The sequence below is a fragment of the Schistocerca piceifrons genome, chromosome 2, assembly GCF_021461385.2.
Source record: "Schistocerca piceifrons isolate TAMUIC-IGC-003096 chromosome 2, iqSchPice1.1, whole genome shotgun sequence".
Classification (NCBI taxonomy): domain Eukaryota; kingdom Metazoa; phylum Arthropoda; class Insecta; order Orthoptera; family Acrididae; genus Schistocerca; species Schistocerca piceifrons.
The window spans coordinates 342,176,680-342,196,216 of record NC_060139.1 but is presented as its reverse complement, the minus strand read 5'-3'; the positions used below and the strand labels follow the sequence as shown (position 1 = coordinate 342,196,216).

At 37.5% G+C, this 19,537-nt stretch overlaps 1 protein-coding gene across 3 annotated transcripts in view; it reads right to left on the bottom strand.

The window, feature by feature from the left end:
• Positions 1-251: 251 nt before the first annotated feature.
• The window catches only part of LOC124778009 (ski oncogene), a 642,389-nt gene continuing 623,103 nt past the window's right edge, over positions 252-19,537 (bottom strand). For 2 of the 3 annotated variants that reach the window (XM_047253582.1, XM_047253583.1), the window contains 2 exons: positions 9,528-9,739; positions 252-3,569 (listed from right to left, as the gene is read on the bottom strand). In XM_047253582.1, the coding sequence (XP_047109538.1) occupies positions 3,387-3,569; positions 9,528-9,739 (395 nt within the window). In that variant the 3' untranslated portion in view covers positions 252-3,386. The remainder of the gene's footprint in view (positions 3,570-9,527; positions 9,740-19,537) is intronic. The other variant, XM_047253584.1, reaches the window with a different exon arrangement.

Here is a 19,537-nt window from a genome sequence, read left to right as displayed (position 1 = left end):
CCATATATCCCTCATAGAAGCACACTTCTTTTGAATGGTTTTCTATCACAATCAATTTTTATTTTTGTCCTGGTATGATCTTTACGTTTGCGGGATGGGAGGGGTGAGTCTGTAGCTCATGGTTTATAGTAAATGGAATATAATGTTTATCATGAAACCTTGCATTATTTTGACTAGTTACTAACCATAATTTTTGGGTAGGTGGGGGCAGAAATGTATATAACATGTTAAAGTATTACAAACCAAATACAGAAAGTGAATAGTTTTATTGAAAAGAAAGTAACTGCAATACTCAAAAGCCACATTAAAACATCAGCAAGGGTTTTGCTAATACAGTTCTGAAATATTTAACAAGTATTTACACAAGTTGTTTAGCTGCCCTTACATGGAATGTGAATACTGTCCCATATTTTCACATTTCCACAGATCATATTCATAACAATTATTGGCGCACCTTACACATTCTTCTAAAACCAACTTACTTGGTTTAGCTGGGCTATGCTTTGATACTTTGTTTTCGTGATGATTTTAAGTGTTCCTTACTGTCAATGTTCTCCTGGTACTTAATAAAAGAATAAAAAAGAAAACTAACAATATTAAAATACTGTCACTTGTTGCAGTTTATTCTGGCAGTGGTGTTTCACGTTTCCCCATGTCTTTTGTATGACAACATGTATGTTTACAAGGAAATCTGAACTATGCTGATAAACATCTTTGTTTGTACAAGGTCAAAGGAAGTATTTTACATGTTTGAAAGCTAGCAAAAATCATCAAATAGTTGCCTACGAGTACATAACGTAAATCTGATGCACAACAGGATGTGTAAGTTTCTCGTATACCTTTGCCTTGTACAGATATTAAGGAGGTAACCTTAAGCTTCCAAAGAGTATATAAGAAGTAATAAAAATGCTTTTGAATTTTTCCATATTCTTCATTGTTTGCATTCCACAAGCATCATGAATCTATACAAAGGAACTTAATTTTTGCCAATTCCATTCAATCACATACTGCAAGCAGTTCTTACAGACAAATTATCTTTTAAATCCAAGACAAGAGTAAAGAACTCAGTAATCCCAATGTCTTCTCTATTGCACATGGCAGTAAACTGTACATAACAAACACGTAAGACAACATTAAGGCACAATGGGAGACAGCATACAAATTTTAATAGACCAACTAGGTGATGAAGGCTCTAAAACATTTTTAAATTAAGCATTTTCTTACATATAAAAGCAAAACATATAACATTAAGTACACTTTCCTACACTCTGATTACTTTAATTTTCAAGCATTGACATTACAATCTGTGGTTTACTCAAATTCATGCAAATAATGTGTTGGGTAATTTGACAACCAGACACTTTGTTTGGTCCATTGTACTGTGTGTTTGTCCATTTCAGCAGAGAAGAATCAACATATTACAATCTGACATTTCACGAGCATACCTTGTGCAGTAAAATTAAGCTGCCTGCAGCACTTAACACGAAGGAAACCACCCTCCTTTGCTACCATTCATCATCACTTCAACAAGAAACATTTCGTTTTTATTTCATCAGAACTTTGAACTGTTGCTGGAATACCTTGTTATACAGAATTAAACACACAGATTTTTTTTTTTTTTTATTTTTTTTTTTTATTTTTTTTTCCAGCAGTGTTACATTGTATCACCTCAAAACTAAGACTGAACGAATAATTAATCTACAGGTACCTTTTCAATATTGATTGTGTAAAAAAAAATTTAGCAACTTATTACATGGCAGGAAATGCAAGGATATGAGTGAAAATAAATAAGTTATATGAGCAAAATAATTTTCAGTGTAAAATATCAAAAACTTAATAACTTACTTACACACACACACACACACACACACACACACACACACACACACACACACGCACGCACGCACGCACAGATACTGAGAGAGAGAGAGAGAGATATGTTTTCATACATCTTAATCTATATTTATTCTCTTTTTTTTCCGTTTCATTTGATGTGCTTACCCAAAAATGAATGTGGTCAGAGTCTCTGAACAACATTCATTCATCTGGAAGTGCACATATCACATTTCACTTACTGTTTTCAACAAGCGTAAGTGGTACCATGAGAATTGTGCTGATGCACGTGGTTTGCTGATTAGTTTAGTGAGTAGCTACAATACAGCCACAATGACTAAAACATCTCAGTTTGGTTTTGAAATGAGTTACAAAATTATACGACTTACAAGACTGACTATCAAAGACAGGTACATTTGATACCAATTTACAGATTTGCAGAAGCAAATTTGTCAAGTGTGCATCATTCACTGTTTAAATCAGGTCACACAAGGATCATATTACTTTTGTCCTGCATAATAATTTGTGGCAGTGATCGAGCATCAGAGGCCAAGTTTTTCTTGTGCTGCAAATGTTGTTAACATGATTTTGTTGTTGGTGGAGTCCTGGTAGTGGTCCGTTATGTGTGATTAAGAAGAAAACAGCAGAAGAAAAGTAAAGAAAAGACAAAGATTGGGGAGTAGTGTGAGCAGACTGTACGAACCCCCATGTAAAAACATCAGAAATTTTAATAGTAAGAACTGTAAGCACTACTTGAATGGAAATATTTTACCTACATTTTGTACAGCTTTAATGAAGCAGGGAATGGCGCAGCTGCATGCTTATAAATAAAAGTATGTAGCTACAAATTTATCAGCCCACAATGCGGGCAAAGTTGTGCCACTTGTAACTACCTGCTTGACAACAGCAGATAGTCTGAGATCACAAATGAAACTGCAAACAGTAGTGGACAGCATTACAAGTTGCTTTAGATAAAGATTCTAATTTATTTTGAAACTACCTGCATTTACAGGATATAAAACTGTTGATACTCAATACTAGCATACGAATATACATTACTTACATTTGCAATAAAGAGAATACATGTATATATTTAATGGTGCTGAGAAAATACAGCACCTAAGTTTTGTACTTTCAAATTGATAAAAATATTTGCCAGTAGGTTTCTTTCTCTCTTAACCTCGTTAAAAAATTTCTTAATATCTCCTCCTAGATTTTGCTACCGTGAGGACAAAGCTTATATCAAGAAAACAGGAAATAATATTAGGCACTGCATTACTTTGCCACTCAATGCTCGGTGTGATGTCCTATTTCATCTACTTGGAGCAAAAACCTTTACTCGACATTCTGGCAGTACAAATTAAATATACAAAAGCCCTTCATTTTTCAATTATACATACAAAATATGACTGTCTTCACGTTCCACCTAGTTGCCCCACTATAGCATACTGGCTCGGCACACTGAATCCATAAACATTGATGAGCAATAAATGTAAACAGATATCCATTTTACAGTTTTGGAGGAAACTCCCTTCGATTCTCAATGGACTGGTTCAGTCAGATGTTTGTGGCTCAGACTTAATGAGGAGTGGGGGAGAAGTTATGACTGACACAGGGCTGCCGCCACCAGTCTGGATTTTCTGTGGACGAAAGCCCAACCTCAGAATTTTGCTTCCAACCTCTGCCAACTCGTTCTCCAGTTTTGATATTTCTTCCGTAGGACCATCTTGACCTTCCTGTAACAGATAATGTTTGGTAAAGATGATGAGTTCAGATTATTTAGTTACACTGCAGTATACTTTAGCTAATTACATTAATTCTTGAATTATTAATATGGTGTCATCTTCGTGGATGCAGTCTGGCTGAAACAACATACAACAGTATGACCTTCCACATTCTTTGCTCAAGGACTCAACAACTAATTCAATAAGCAGTTCTTTAAACATTAACTGAATTTTTCAACTGTGCTTGGTAGAACATGATAAATTTAATATTAATTCTACACAAAATTATAAAATTTATGTCCACAACTTGTTTCCTTTGACTGATCTACAGTGCTTGAGGGTGCCAATGACCTATGTACACTATTCAACCTGCAGCAATACATATGTTACTTAATCCTCTCTGATCACATAAACAGACAAAACTGAGATAGAGGGAGTTTTCAAGAGTATGTCGGTCTTCAGTTTTTAATGTACTGTCACCAGTTGCAGTTCCAATGCAATCACTTCTTAATCTCAAATAATTCCTGAAGAGTTTAAAATTAATGTAGTGCCTTTTCTGTCATTACCACCATATTATTATTTTAAACATGTTTGTTTGCTTTCAAATGTACCACTATCAGTTTCATGCACAGAATTAAATGATTTGTTTTCACCCATCACAATTTGTGTGTTGACACTTTACAACAGGAGAAACATATTAGATGTATAGTGACCTTTTAGCGAGGTTTTTAAAAACTTTGAAATAATGTCAAATGTCTCACACCAGATGTACAATATGTGACAAAGACCAAACTAGCCTTTAACTTTTTGAGAAACAATGCACACTGTGTACATAAATTAAAGTGGTAGCTGACATTTATCACTCTCATATTCAACTAAGGGTCTAGACATATCACATACACCAAGAGATCTATATTACATAAATCACCTGTGCAAATGTAAATTACGTCCAAAAGAAGCCCTGTTTATAAACTGATGAGTGAGTTGCTGAATCTCCAGTCTCTCTACCCAACTATGTCACCAGAAACACATGTAGTCTGTTCCACAGCCCCTTGAGAGTTTTCATTTTTCACTGAAAGTGTTAACACTATACAAAATAGAGAAATTAGTAACTAATATTGCTAATATGAGAAAGGCACACAGGGAGAACATACATTAATCACCACAAGCTACACTGCACAATGGCAAACTGATCCATAATCATCCTATAAGGCAGCTTTAACATTGTTCTGGGAAAGGCCACTGCCCCATCAAAAGTGCTGCTCAATTTTTAGTTTATAAACAAACTATAGCAGTCATTTATTTTCACTACTTGCTGCTGTTAAAGAAAATGTTCAACATACACTAAGTGAGGCAGAGCTTGGGACATTTTAGAATATTTTTGAAAGGATCAAAGATCTAAGCACAGTAATAACAGTATTTACCATTTTAGAGAATTCACAGTGGACCGAGATGAGAAAAATTCTAATCCAATAAAAAAAAAATTCACAGATTATTGCTCTAGAGAGTGCTTCATGCATTGCTGTACACAAGGAATGGAGTTCCAAAGGATGCCCCATTGATAATGATGATGGGTATAAAGAGACTCTAGCTGTGTTTACAGTAGTTCTCATGTGCAAATGTGACAATGTTTTCTAAATGAAAGTACAGTGCATATCTGAGGTAGGATGTTGATACCATCCATATATTTACCTAGATGGATGAGAGAACCTGTCTAGAAACCACATTAAGAGTGGTCACATAACCAGCACTCATTATTAATCTGAAAGGCAGATTCGATCCAGTTCAGGCTTTCCACCCCATGTCCCGGAAAAAGGGAAGAGGAGAGTTAATGAGTGCCACTATATAGGTGGTTGATACCCCTTGGAATTCAGTACTATGAGGTAGAAGAGCACTTTATCCTTCCCTGCAGCCCCCCAACCCTCCAAAAAACACCAATTAGATGTGTAAACAGCCAGATGTCGGTGTCCAACAGGTACAATATTTTGGCAAGCAACCACGCTGCCATCATGTGCCCTGATGATCTGATTGCCTGGGAGCCGGTGCAGAACTTTTATTTCCCTCTCCAAGCTCTGGTGTTCAGAATGCAGTCTCCACTCACACATAGGCATGAGTTTATCATCTCGTCCCCACCTCCCTCTCCTCTCACATCACCACCGAGTCATTCCATCCATATTTCATGCCCCGGGATGTGCACTAGTGGCACCTCTACTGTTGCTTTGCCTGCCCCAAAGTCAGTTTGCTGCCCCCTTCCCCCTCTTGAAAAGATTCAATCCAGGTTCACAATGTGGTCACTTGCCAAAATATTGTGCCCATCTGACGAAGGCATCTGGCCTTTCACCCATGAAGTATTTTATTGCAATCTTTTCATATGTTTTCTATTTTTTATATATAGAAGTTAGATCTAGCCAAATCCTACCTCCTCTGAAAGAAATGTTATGGAATTCATTTAGTATTACTACACTAAAGCATATGACAGAATTTTGATGTTGGTATACTGGAATTTCATTCTGTCCCTTGTGAACTGTGCCAACTGATGAAGTAACCCTTCCTTTTCTTTGTATCTCCAGACAAAATACTTCATTCTAATGTGAGTTGTCATTCAGATAAAACATGTAATACTTCAAGTATAAGATCTGTTTCTTTGTTGGTCCCAGAAGGTGCCAGGATGAAGAGAGTTTAGATTTTTAAATTTCTCTTTTTAATGAAAAAGTGAGCGGCATTGTCTTACTCAAAAATCTTAAGATCAATGATGAAAAGCAATATTTTTGCATCTTATTTTGTACATTACTTTACATGCTTCCCTCAGATAATTGGGATGTCTTGTCAGGAACACAATGAATTGATCAAGCAATTCGTCATTCATAAAGTATTTGCCTGTTTACATCTGTTGCAACTTCCAACATTTGTGGGAAAAATTTTAAACACAAGCTAGATTACTGTTCCCACAGTAATTACACTATATTATATGCACATGGGAAAATTTTAATCGGAAGTACAGTAAAAACAGAGGTAAAATATGGCTCCTCACTCACTCAGCAGATGAAATGCTGACAGCAAACAGCAATCAAGGAAAATTTATATTTCACAGGCTCTGGAGTGCTTGCTCTTTGTTGTGACAAAAAGAAAAGTTATGCTGTACATGGTGGTTAGTATCTCAAACTGTCTTGATATCACAGGTATGTCAGAACAAAGTACATACTAGTTGTAGGAGTCTATCACGAGTCATCAGTACACAAGAACATTAAATTATTTGCCGACCAAAGCAAAGAGAGGGCGACTAATAACTACATTAAAACAAATGTCATAAAGGATATAAAAAAGGTTTGCATGAGTAATATGTATTTAATAAAGTAGCATATTTTGAGAAACTGTAAGTGCAACTTTATGAAGGAACAGGATACAATTGTATAATGAACTACTAGATGGCTTATCAAACAGTAAGAACTAGCTTTAAAGCTTAAGAGAACAGAGGAAAGACTGAAGAAAAGAATTAGATGTCTGTGCGGTTGATATATGATAGTGTGTACTAAACTGAAAAGAGTGATGACTTGAAACCTATTAATGTGTCTGTGCTGTTGTGTGTGCTTATGCACCACACATCAATCAGCTACACATGATTAATTTATGTAAAGGTTGTTTCCATTTTAAAATTTCCTGTGGTGTAGTACAGAAGTATCTTATACCCAGAAGATGTGAAGGAAGGATATGTTATCTGATATTTGCAAAAGTGAGGCATCTTTAAGACACTGAAAAATAAAAATTCATGGTCCCAACACCAATGAACTCAACTGCAGGTAATCTACAGCAATGCAAAGAAAAACTCGATAATGAGGCTAAAATTATATAACCAACATAGTGTAAAAATCCAGCTGGATTTTGGTATTCAAGGGAGCTGAAGAAAACAACTTTATGGAGAACAAGAGATACCGAGAAAAGAGTGAGAACAGCCAAGAGTGGTTTTGGCAAGTTAAACAGCATTTCCAAACTGAAGATCCTAATGTGCCTTGAAGATTATTATCAACTGATTTACTGGTTTTAAATTCTGGCAGTGAGACAATGGCTTTTAATGTGAAATCAATTCAAAAACTGAGGGCTACTCAGTGAGCAATGGAGAGGTGAATGTTGGGAATTACTAGGAGACACAATAAAACAAACAAACGGATTGCTGAACCAACTTGAACAGAGGACTGTAATGAAATTGAGACCTGGAGGAAAAAAACTGGAAACATTTGAAATGTGGTGATACACAGAATGTTATAAATCAAAAGAAAGGACTTATCAGCGGAACATCTATGGCATCCAGAAATCAATCTGTTGCTTGGAAGATCCGTAGAGGGAAGGGGGACATATCAAGATTAAAATAGGGAAAGGGGATTATATAGATTTTGGGTGTAATATCTGCACAGGGATGATAAGATTAGCACAAGACAAGGAAATATAATGTCAGTATCAAACTAGTGTAAACAGAGGTTGGTGAGACAAGTAGCAAGGATTCCAAGTAGTAAGAAAAGACTACGGTGATAACCCAATGGTGGGTAGGTATATGACAGAGGAATGTGACACACAGTTAACCTCTACGCCACAGAAACATTTACAGGAAGCGTTTATTGATCACAAGATGCCAAATGGTTGGTATCTTTACTTTTTCAGCTTTTAGGTTATTTATTTGTGCACTTATAATTATTCATTTGTGAGAAATAAAAATGTATCGAATGAACAAAATAATAGATATTAAAGGAAGAAATGGAAGACAGTTTCATGTACGAAGCATATAAAACAAAAATAATATGTTGGTGAGAAATGATGGAATATCTCAGGTGTGCATATCTGCAAGACAGAATCATCAATAATTTAGTTTCTAGTTTGTTCACCAATCTCCAACTTATGCCATATAAATGCAAAATATGTATTTGACAAAGGCAAGTCATAGCAGACTGGCAGAGCAACACAAGTAAAATGTAAGATTAGAGACAAGAAATTTGTATTTAAAATACGAACGGTGGATAATCTGCAGGGTAACAAGCATGGTTCTCAAAAATTCCTATGAACAGTGTAATGTTGACAAGACAGAACAAGGGAGAAGAATTTACATAAGACAGATAAATGACAACTGGGCAAGAGAGAGTGAGTGAGTGAGTGAGTAAGTGAGAGAGAGAGAGAGAGAGAGAGAGAGAGAAAGTTATTTTTATTTATTTCCCATTAGTTCACATACGAGTTCGTGAGAGTCTTGTGGGAGACTGCATATTTCAGTTGAAGTCCGTGCATACAATATGGGAGACAATGGCTCCTCACTTGCATACAAAAAACAAGCAAAAATGCATGGGAATCAGTAGAGTCCACATACATCACAAAGCAAATGTATCCATCACTGTTTAGACACAATATTAAACAGTATTTACACTGTAACAAAACTGAAGAGCCAAGAAAAAGAGTATCAACAGATTATCTGTTCCATAGTATTTTAGTCTGCATAATGTTGAAGGTTTCACATATAACGAAGATTCCTATAATGGGATCACTCACCACAAGCAGAGTTTGATGGGGAACCAATACCTTGTAACTGATATGTCAAATGAATAATAGCAACTACTCAAAGCTTAGAATGTCCATGACTATTATAAAAATATTTTATACCAGGATACGTTTTGACACTATATGTCTTGGAAAAGCAAGGAACTAACAAGACAAAGAAGAAATAACGTACTAAAGGATGAAGAACCTGCAGGTGCTAAAGGAGTAAGCATTCTCCAGAGCTCATCAGTTTCCATTTTATTTTTATTTTCATGTGCTTTTCGTTTTGTATTTACTCATCTCATCACTATACCATCTACTAGGTGAGAGAGGACAAAGTTTGTTTCCTTTGTACTTTGGCTAGGCCATCAAAATTCTGAAACTGCAGTTTCAATAACTGTGGTAAAGTTCTCATTACACTCTTGTGACATGAGCAAAGACGAAAATGAGACTAACCGCGGGTGTGCTGTGCCTCTGCAGTATTCGGATCTGCTTCAGCAGCCCATTTTCCTTCTCCAGCAGTCGGTTGTGGGACCTCAGCCGCTCCATTGACTCAGCCATGCGACCCACAACCCTCGCAACACGACTGCGCTGGTCCTCTGTTAGGTCATCGGATACGGCTTCCAACGCCTCTGCCACACAATCCTTGTTTGCTCTGGCCAGTGAGGCTGTAAGCAAAAATACGCGGCATAGGACCAAACACGAAGCTAAACTTCCTTTCAACAAGTCTTTGTTCTGGTTGTGAGATATGTAAGAGAGGAAAAGTACCTTGCCCTTGCATTCACTTCATTTGTACTTTCTTTCCAAGGAAAAAATGGTTTCCATTTCTGTATTTCTTCTGCCGATCAAGTAATGTAATAAACTTTATGGTTATTTTTCAAAATTAATGATATGATTCACACGAAATGTTAAGTACGTGTTCTCGCTTTTGAGTTTACAATGGTAATAAATGAACAGTGAAAAATAAGTGAAATGAAAGATACTTGCTTTACGCATTATGATTCAATTTGTCCCAGTGCCACAACAGCAACTAAGAATGTACCCATGTAACAATCCTGAAGGTTCCCATTATCTCTGATACATGTGGTATCCTATGTTCCATTACAGCTTTAAGAGACAAATTAAATGAAAAGCAAATCTAACATAATCTAAGCCTTTCTTGACAGCAAATATCTATTACATAAATCTACTAGTTTGTGCACAAAATAATTTTAAGATTAAAACTGGAAGCAAATTCTCTTGCATTATTCTTTTTAACAACAAGTAGCAGTTCACAGTTGTGAACAGTGAAACTGGTTATACTTTCTCCGAGTTTTCTTATTTTTTGTCATGTTTTATAACTCTGAATAAATGACAGAGAGAAGCTTCTAGAGGTGGTTCCTTCTTCTAGAGCTGAATTTAAAAATGATACTGACAAACACTAAAAATTTGCAATATTTGCGAATTTAACTTTGCATGACATATTTTTAGAACGAAGGATTCCTACTACCCCTTCTGAAGCACTTTGGTGTGGAAGAACAGAACTATTTTAGAAACACAGATTTTCTGTCATCAGTTTTTTGGCTGGTGCATCCCTGATACTGGAGTGCAAAATGAAGCTAATACATTATCTGTGTGTAGTAAATATTGAAATCTCCTTTAACTTCCCTGTTGCCCACTTTGTAAGAGTAAAGGAGATCAAAGTTCTCTTATTCAATTACAACAAGCACTGTGTTTGCAAAATACAAAAATCATGGCTTTCTTTATCATTAATCAACTTTTCTTCTGACATAATAGTTTACAATCTGTCCCACACTTTCATCCTTTTTGATAGGTAGCCCGAAGAGGCTTTCTTTTTTCATGTGCCTTCTGTAAAAAGAACAGGAATTTAGTTTTATTTTGTGCAATATAAGTGTGTGAGTATTGCTTTGAAAGCAGGTTTGGTGTTAAATGATTTGGCAACATACCACTAACTAGTGTCAGATCAACTTCATTTACATCAAACATAGCTCTAAAGCTAATATTTTAATATTTGACATTCCACAGAAGAGAGCCAAAGATACTTGAATCTATTTGGCAATACTGAAGAAATTTTTATAAATGTAAACTATGACATATTTATGTTAACATTCCATGAATCCATTATTTAAAGGATAAATATTAATTTTTCATTCAATGAGATAAGAAAAGGAAGAACACTTCCACATAAGTATGTGTTCTAACTCTACTACTTCAATTTTAATAGTGTGTGTCTATCAAACCATGGCAGTCCAGCTAGTTTACTGAACAACGTGGTAATAGGGAAATACAGAAATGTGTTCCTGTGGAGATATTAGGATGACAATAGCAGACTAATAAGCAGTGTTGTGGGAAGCCATGAAATCTAAAAAAATGAAATTATGAGAAGTTGATGGCCAATACATTAGTCGCCAATCTGACATAGGTATGGTTGTACTTAACCCAAATATTAGCTTAAAAACTGAAGTGCCCACTGCGTTAAAAGAAGGAGATAAATTGTCTGCTCCTATACATTCTGAATTATATTAGTGTTTTCCTCAAAGCGATCTAACTGTTTGTAGATTACCCAAAATTATTGTGTACCACCGCAGTCATGTTGTATGGATAACTAATGTTTTATGATTAAACATCAATGGCAGTTCTGTGGGTAAGGCTACAGCCTTCAAAGTGCACAGTCTGAGAAAGATTTTGGCTGTTCTGTACAGTAAAAATAGAGAGCAGAAGAGTATGAAGGAACAAAGAGTGCTCAGGAGAGGAAAAGATGTTGCAAATGTAGATTCTGCCTTTCAAATAACAGCAAAATTTTAAGCTCTAACAAAGTAAACAACAGCTCATGAAAAGAACAAATTTATTTCTGCCCTGGAATTTTTTGTAAATAACAATATTACATACAAAAAGTTTCTTCAGCTGCAACAATAGTTGAGAAAAACTTAAAAGATGATATCCTTACAAATAACCTGCCCGTAGTAAATTAGTTTTTTCTTTATTATATTTTGTCTTCTTAGCATCAAATCAACCACAGTAAACAAGCTCTTAAGAATTAGATTTTTTTGTTGTATAATGATGAGGACTACAGCTTTGAACACCAATAATTTGCTTAATTCTGTGATGTTCAGCACTTTTCAATGAATATCAATCTCTTACAAGCACTAACAGTGCATCTGCTCCCATCTGAGTGGATTCTTAAGCCTATAGGTTTTAATTCAATTTGCACATTATCTTAACCATAAACCATAAAACACTATCTTCCACATTCTCATGCCATGACAGAATATATTACAGAAGGGAGAAGTAAAAGACCAACTCGACAGTAAACAGGTCTGAGTCAGAATGACATACTCACAAATTACCAATGTGAAAAGTAACAACAGCAAATTATGTATAACATAAAACTTTGAATACATGAAGGAGTACAGAAACTGGCTTTGAAGTCACACACACAAATATAAATAAATTATAAAAAGCTGTAGAGGAGAGGTAAGCAAGAAAATGAACACCAAATACAAAAGAAGACTTCAAGTAACTGAAACAACAGGAAAATTTATGTTACGAAAGAAGACAAGTGAACAGAAAGATTGGTGGCTTCTTAAGAACAAAAAAAAGAAAGCAAAACCATCATTATTCCTATGTGACAGACTAAGTTCCAGTGGTGTTTCTATAACAAAAAATCAATCCAAACAAATATGCATGGAGTTTTCCATGGTCAAACAATGAAATAATTTTTATTCTGGCTTGGGAGGTACATGATATTCAATGTAGTGTGGAACAAAACAGGTCACATAAAAACAATGCCAAATAAAGGTAAAAGATTCAAACAAATCCAAATTAGATCTAAATGGCACACATAAAATGTCATTCAATACAGAATATTAAGAAAACAAAAATGATGTTCTGAAATCCAGCTCTGACCACAAAGAAAATCAAACGTACATATTTAGAAAATTTATCTTTGAAATGAGGATGAATGTGTAATTAAGTGTGCAAATCTGACCAAAAAAAGTGGAATACTTATATAATTAACTCTGTATTAGATATGGAATGAAGGCTATAACACCAACTATCTATATATTCAGAATGAGATTTTCACTCTGCAGCGGAGCGTGCGCTGATATGAAACTTCCTGGCAGATTAAAACTGTGTGCCCAACCGAGACTCGAACTCGGGACCTTTGACTTTCGTGGGCAAGTGCTGTACCATCTGAGCTACTGAAGCTTGACTCACGCCAGGTCCTCACAGCTTTACTTCTGTCAGTATCTCGTCTCCTACCTTCCAAACTTTACAGAAGCTCTCCTGCGAACCTTGCAGAACTAGCACTCCTCAAAGAAAGGATATTGCGGAGACATGGCTTAGCCACAGCCTGGGGGATGTTTCCAGAATGAGATTTTCACTCTGCAGCGGAGTGCGCACTGATATGAAACTTCCTGGCAGATTAAAACTGTGTGCCCGACCGAGACTCGAACTCGGGACCTTTGCCTTTCGCGAGCAAGTGCTCTACCATCTGAGCTACCGAAGCACGACTCACGCCCGGTCCTCACAGCTTTACTTCTGCCAGTATCTCGTCTCCTACCTTCCAAACTTTAACAGAAGCTCTCCTGCAAACCTCCTTTCTTTCAGGAGTGCTAGTTCTGCAAGGTTTGCAGGAGAGTTTCTGTAAAGTTTGGAAGGTAGGAGACGAGATACTGGCAGAAGTAAAGCTGTGAGGACCGGGCATGAGTCGTGCTTTGGTAGCTCAGATGGTAAAGCACTTGCCCGCGAAAGGCAAAGGTCCCGAGTTCGAGTCTCGGTCGGGCACACAGTTTTAATCTGCCAGGAAGTTTCATATCTATGTATTTTTTGCCCTGTGGAGAATATATTTTGTTTTTTAGGAGTAATTAACTTTTTTATTCTTACAGAAGGCACAACTTCCTCACACAACCCATGCAGGCTATAGATGGATAAAGCACTTTAAGTAATACCATGCACTCACTAGTCCAGCATCATGGCAACATAGCCAAGTTCAGTCATGGGTTCAGGACAATGCCATACCTTTGTATCAGAAATTGTCTCATAACATGAATGTTAAACAATTGACTTAGTTTACAGGCAACTCGTCAACTTATGACTATTGAGTATACATTGAATACAATATTTATTACAACCACAAATTATGCATGTATTTTATCCTGCCCAAATGGTCAATATTAAAACAAATATCAACAGAGTATAGCATTTCTGTATCAGAGGACTATATGCTTTTCTTTTTGACACAGTTTCAATTTTTTGAATGTTTGTGTTGTTTAGTTTACTCATATATTGTGAAGTCTGCTTGAAAAGACAGTCTGTGTGTAGGAAGCATGAAACTCTCGTTTCGAGTTTAACACCTGACCCAGAAGTTATTTGAAGTGAACAGTTCATGATCACTATGTGTAAAAAAAAATTGTTTCAAGTAAATACACTCCTGGAAATTGAAATAAGAACACCGTGAATTCATTGTCCCAGGAAGAGGAAACTTTATCGACACGTTCCTGGGGTCAGATACATCACATGATCACACTGACAGAACCACAGGCACATAGACACAGGCAACAGAGCATGCACAATGTCGGCACTAGTACAGTGTATACCCACTTTTCGCAGCAATGCAGGCTGCTATTCTCCCATGGAGACGATCGTAGAGATGCTGGATGTAGTCCTGTGGAACGGCTTGCCATGCCATTTCCACCTGGCGCCTCAGTTGGACCAGCGTTCGTGCTGGACGTGCAGACCGCGTGAGACGACACTTCATCCAGTCCCAAACATGCTCAATGGGGGACAGATCCGGAGATCTTGCTGGCCAGGGTAGTTGACTTACACCTTCTAGAGCACGTTGGGTGGCACGGGATACATGCGCACGTGCATTGTCCTGTTGGAACAGCAAGTTCCCTTGCCGGTCTAGGAATGGTAGAACGATGGGTTCGATGACGGTTTGGATGTACCGTGCACTATTCAGTGTCCCCTCGACGATCACCAGTGGTGTACGGCCAGTGTAGGAGATCGCTCCCCACACCATGATGCCGGGTGTTGGCCCTGTGTGCCTCGGTCGTATGCAGTCCTGATTGTGGCGCTCACCTGCACGGCGCCAAACACGCATACGACCATCATTGGCACCAAGGCAGAAGCGACTCTCATCGCTGAAGACGACACGTCTCCATTCGTCCCTCCATTCACGCCTGTCGCGACACCACTGGAGGCGGGCTGCACGATGTTGGGGCGTGAGCGGAAGACGGCCTAACGGTGTGCGGGACCGTAGCCCAGCTTCATGGAGAGGGTTGCGAATGGTCCTCGCCGATACCCCCGGAGCAACAGTGTCCCTAATTTGCTGGGAAGTGGCGGTGTGGTCCCCTACGGCACTGCGTAGGATCCTACGGTCTTGGCGTGCATCTGTGCGTCGCTGCGGTCCGGTCCCAGGTCGACGGGCACGTGCACCTTCCGCCGACCACTGGCGACAACATCGATGTACTGTGGAGACCTCACGCCCCACATGTTGAGCAATTCGGCGGTATGTCCACCCGGCCTCCCGCATGACCACTATATGCCCTCGCTCAAAGTCCGTCAACTGCACATACGATTCACGTCCACGCTGTCGCAGCATGCTACCAGTGTTAAAGACTGCGATGGAGCTCCGTATGCCACGGCAAACTGGCTGACACTGACGGCGGCGGTGCACAAATGCTGCGCAGCTAGCGCCCTTCGACGGCCAACACCGCGGTTCCTGGTGTGTCCGCTGTGCCGTGCGTGTGATCATTGCTTGTACAGCCCTCTCGCAGTGTCCGGAGCAAGTATGGTGGGTCTGACATACCGGTGTCAATGTGTTCTTTTTTCCATTTCCAGGAGTGTACGATGAGGTAACACTTAGACTGTTTGGTCTCTCAAAAGTGGCCAACAAAATTATCTTGGCATAACACTGCAAGTTTCTTACTTTTTTTTTCTGCAAAGTTAACAGTGTTGTCAAGTTTCTAGCATTCCCTCAGAATTTGTGACTGGACTGAGGACTTTTTGACAGGCAGGGCGAAGCTTGCTATTTTGGATGGAGAACCATTATCAGACTAGAAGTAACTTCAGATGCGCCCCAGGGAAATGTTTTGGGTCCCTTAACGTTCACACTCATTTTACTAAGGTTTGAAGCTCCTCTTTTCATTCTTCTGTGTTTGCAGTTTAAAAACTGGGTTGTTTTGGAAATCAGCCTTATATATACACAAATTAGTTTATTTTTATATTTACCCAGACAATGTTGAAAGATGGCACATTTGTGTCGAAACAGGTCTGGGTAAATATAAAAATAAACTAATTTGTGTTTGCATAAGGCTGATTTCCAAAACAACCCAGTTCTTAATGTTCATGTTGTGTATTCATGACAATATTATGAGTAATGTCACACTTTTTGTAGATAATGAAATTATCTATAATGAAAGAAGCTGAATAAATATTCAGTCAGATCTTGATAAGATTTCAAAGTGCTGCAAAGATCGGCAAATTGCTTTAAATGTTCAAAAATGTAAAACTGTGCACTTCACAAAATGAAAAAACTGTAGTATCCTATGACTGTAATTCAATAAGTCACTGTTGGAATCTAACAACTCACAAAAATACGAGAGTGTACCACTTTGTGTGGATATGAAACAGAACGATCACAAAGGCTCAGTCATGGGTAAAGCAGGGTGGTAGACTGGTTTATTGGTAGAATATTGGGGAAGTACAATGAATCTACAAAGGAGACTGCTTTCAAATCACTCATGTGACTCATTCTAGAATATTGCTCAAGTATGTGGGACCCATACCAAATTGGCAATGGAATATTGAACGTATACAAAAAAGGGCAGTATGAGTATCACAGGTTTGTGTAATGCATGGGAAAGCATCCCATAGATACTGAAGAAACTGAACTGAACTGGCAGACTCTAGAAAACTGTCATGAACATTCCTGAGAAAGTCTACCACCAAAGCTTCAAGAACCAGCTATAATGATGACTGTAGGAACATACAACAAACCCCTATGATCACTCACATTGGGATCATAAGGACAAGATTAGAAACACTACAGCACACACAGACACATTCAAACAATAATTGTTCATGTGCTCCCCGTATGGGAATGGAATGGGAAGAAACCTCAGTGACTAGTACAATGGGATGTATCCACTACCATTCACTTCACAGTGGTTTACAGAGTAGTAGTAGTTGTGGTCTTCAGTCCAAAGACCAGTCTGATGCAGCTGTCCATGATACTCTATCCTGTGCGAGCCTCTTCATCTCCGAATAACTACTGCAACCTACACCTTTCTGAATCTGCTTACTGAATTCATCTCTTGCACTTAGTCTCCCTATACAATTTTTATCACAAACACTTCCCTCCTATATAAAATTGGTGATCCATTGAAGTCACAGAATGTGTCCTATCAACAGATCCCTTCTTTTGGTCAAGTTGTGCCACAAATTCCTTCTCTCCCCAATTCTATTCAGTACTACCTGATTAGTTATGTGACCGACCCACCTAATCTTCAGCATTCTTCCGTAGCACTGCATTTCAAAAGCTGCTATTCTCTTTTGATCTAAATTGTTTATCATCCATGTTTCACTTCCATACGAGGCTACACTTCAGACAAATACCTTCAGAAAATGCTTCCCAACACTTAAATCTATACTCAATGCTGACAAATTTCACTTCTTCAGAAATGCTTTTCTTGCCATTGCCAGTCTACATTTTACATCCTTCCTACCTCGACCATCATCGGTCATCTACTAATTTAAGTGTTTCATTTCCTAATTAACTCCCTCAGCATCACCTGATTTAATTCAACCACATTCCATTATTCTTGTTTTGTTTTTGTTGGTTTTCATCTTATATCCTCCTTTCAAGATACTATCCATTCCATTTAACTGCTCTTCCAAGCCCTTTGCTGTTTCTGACAGAAATATAATGTCATCAATAAACCTCAAAGTCTTTATTTCTTCTCCCTGAAGAACAGATGTACACAAGTGTAGCATACAGATATAGATGCAAGACATTACCCTATCTCACTTCTGCCTCAAGGTAACTACAGTACACTGTTTGTATCTTTATCAGTAACGTTGGCTAAGACTACATCGCAAATGCCAGGCTATTTAGTTTATTTTTTAGATAGTCTGTGTGAGAACCATGACATTTCCATCCAGTTGCATTCCTAAGAAATTAATAGGTTCTGCTTTGTTTGGTTCCAGGGCATAATTTGAATGACTTAGTTTAGACTTTCGTCTTAAACTGCATCAGTTGCATTTTTGAAATATTTAGTTTTAGACCATGTACATGAAACCGGATATCTAGCTTTTACACAGTTTTTATGCCATTTTCAGCAATGTCTTCCATGCTTGTATTTTCTATCAGTATTCTGGTGTCATCACCAAATAAAACAATTTTAACTTATATATATAGGTAAACCATTTACATAAAAAAGAAAGGATTGAACACAAAATTGAGCCTTGTGATACCCCCTCTTAAACAGTTCACCACTTTGAGCACTACTTTCTTTCTCTTCATGTTGTGAGAACTTTTTGCTTTCTCTCTGTCAAATATTTTGGGCAAGTCAGAAGCTCCTGCAGCATTTTGTTATTGTCTAGTGTGGAACTAACTGTTCACAAATTCATTACTTGCACAAACTGTACTTTTGTTTTTTGGAAACCAAACTGATTTTTTGAGATTACATTAAATGTGTGTGAAATATTGAATTTGGATTGCTCCAATCATTCCAGAGAATTCAGAAAAGACAGGAAGAAGGGAAACTGGATGGTAATTTCCTGTATCTTCTTCGGAGCCCTTTTTAAAGAGTTGTTTCACTTCTTTACAGGTCTATTAAAGTCTGGAAAATAAGCCTCTTCAAGTGATTATGACCACTCCAATCGGTTACTTGACAGTAACATACTGAGTGCTTGCAAAACATTTTGCAGATATACAATCCTATTTTTTATAATTTCATTAATTGTTTTTTAACTTTCTCTTTTTAACAAAGCAGTGTTTTGATAGGTATGTTCAAATTTAATGTGAACATGGAAACACAAATATAAGGAGCATCTAAAGTAAACCAGAGTATGATAACTATCTCAAAATCTGAAAAATGCAGACAAAGCCTAAAATTAATAACACTGCATATCAAAAGCAAACAAACAAGTGAAAGATGATACTGTATCTGGATATTTGAGTGAAAGGTTTCTTTTAATGGTAAAGAAAAGAAATAGGATTTGGAAAACTAAGAGATGAAAATGGATAACTTTTCTAAATCCCAGGCTAGTTAGGCAAATTGGTTGTGCTTCCCACACTTTGTAATTTCGTTACCAACAGCCTCACAAGAGATGATTTGTTTCTATCACAACTGCAGTTACATGGTTCTCCCCCTTACACCTTTCCCCCAAACACTTGAGAAAGCCACCTTGTCACAAACCAGATTATCCCACTGGGTTTAAATTTTGGAGGAGTTTAA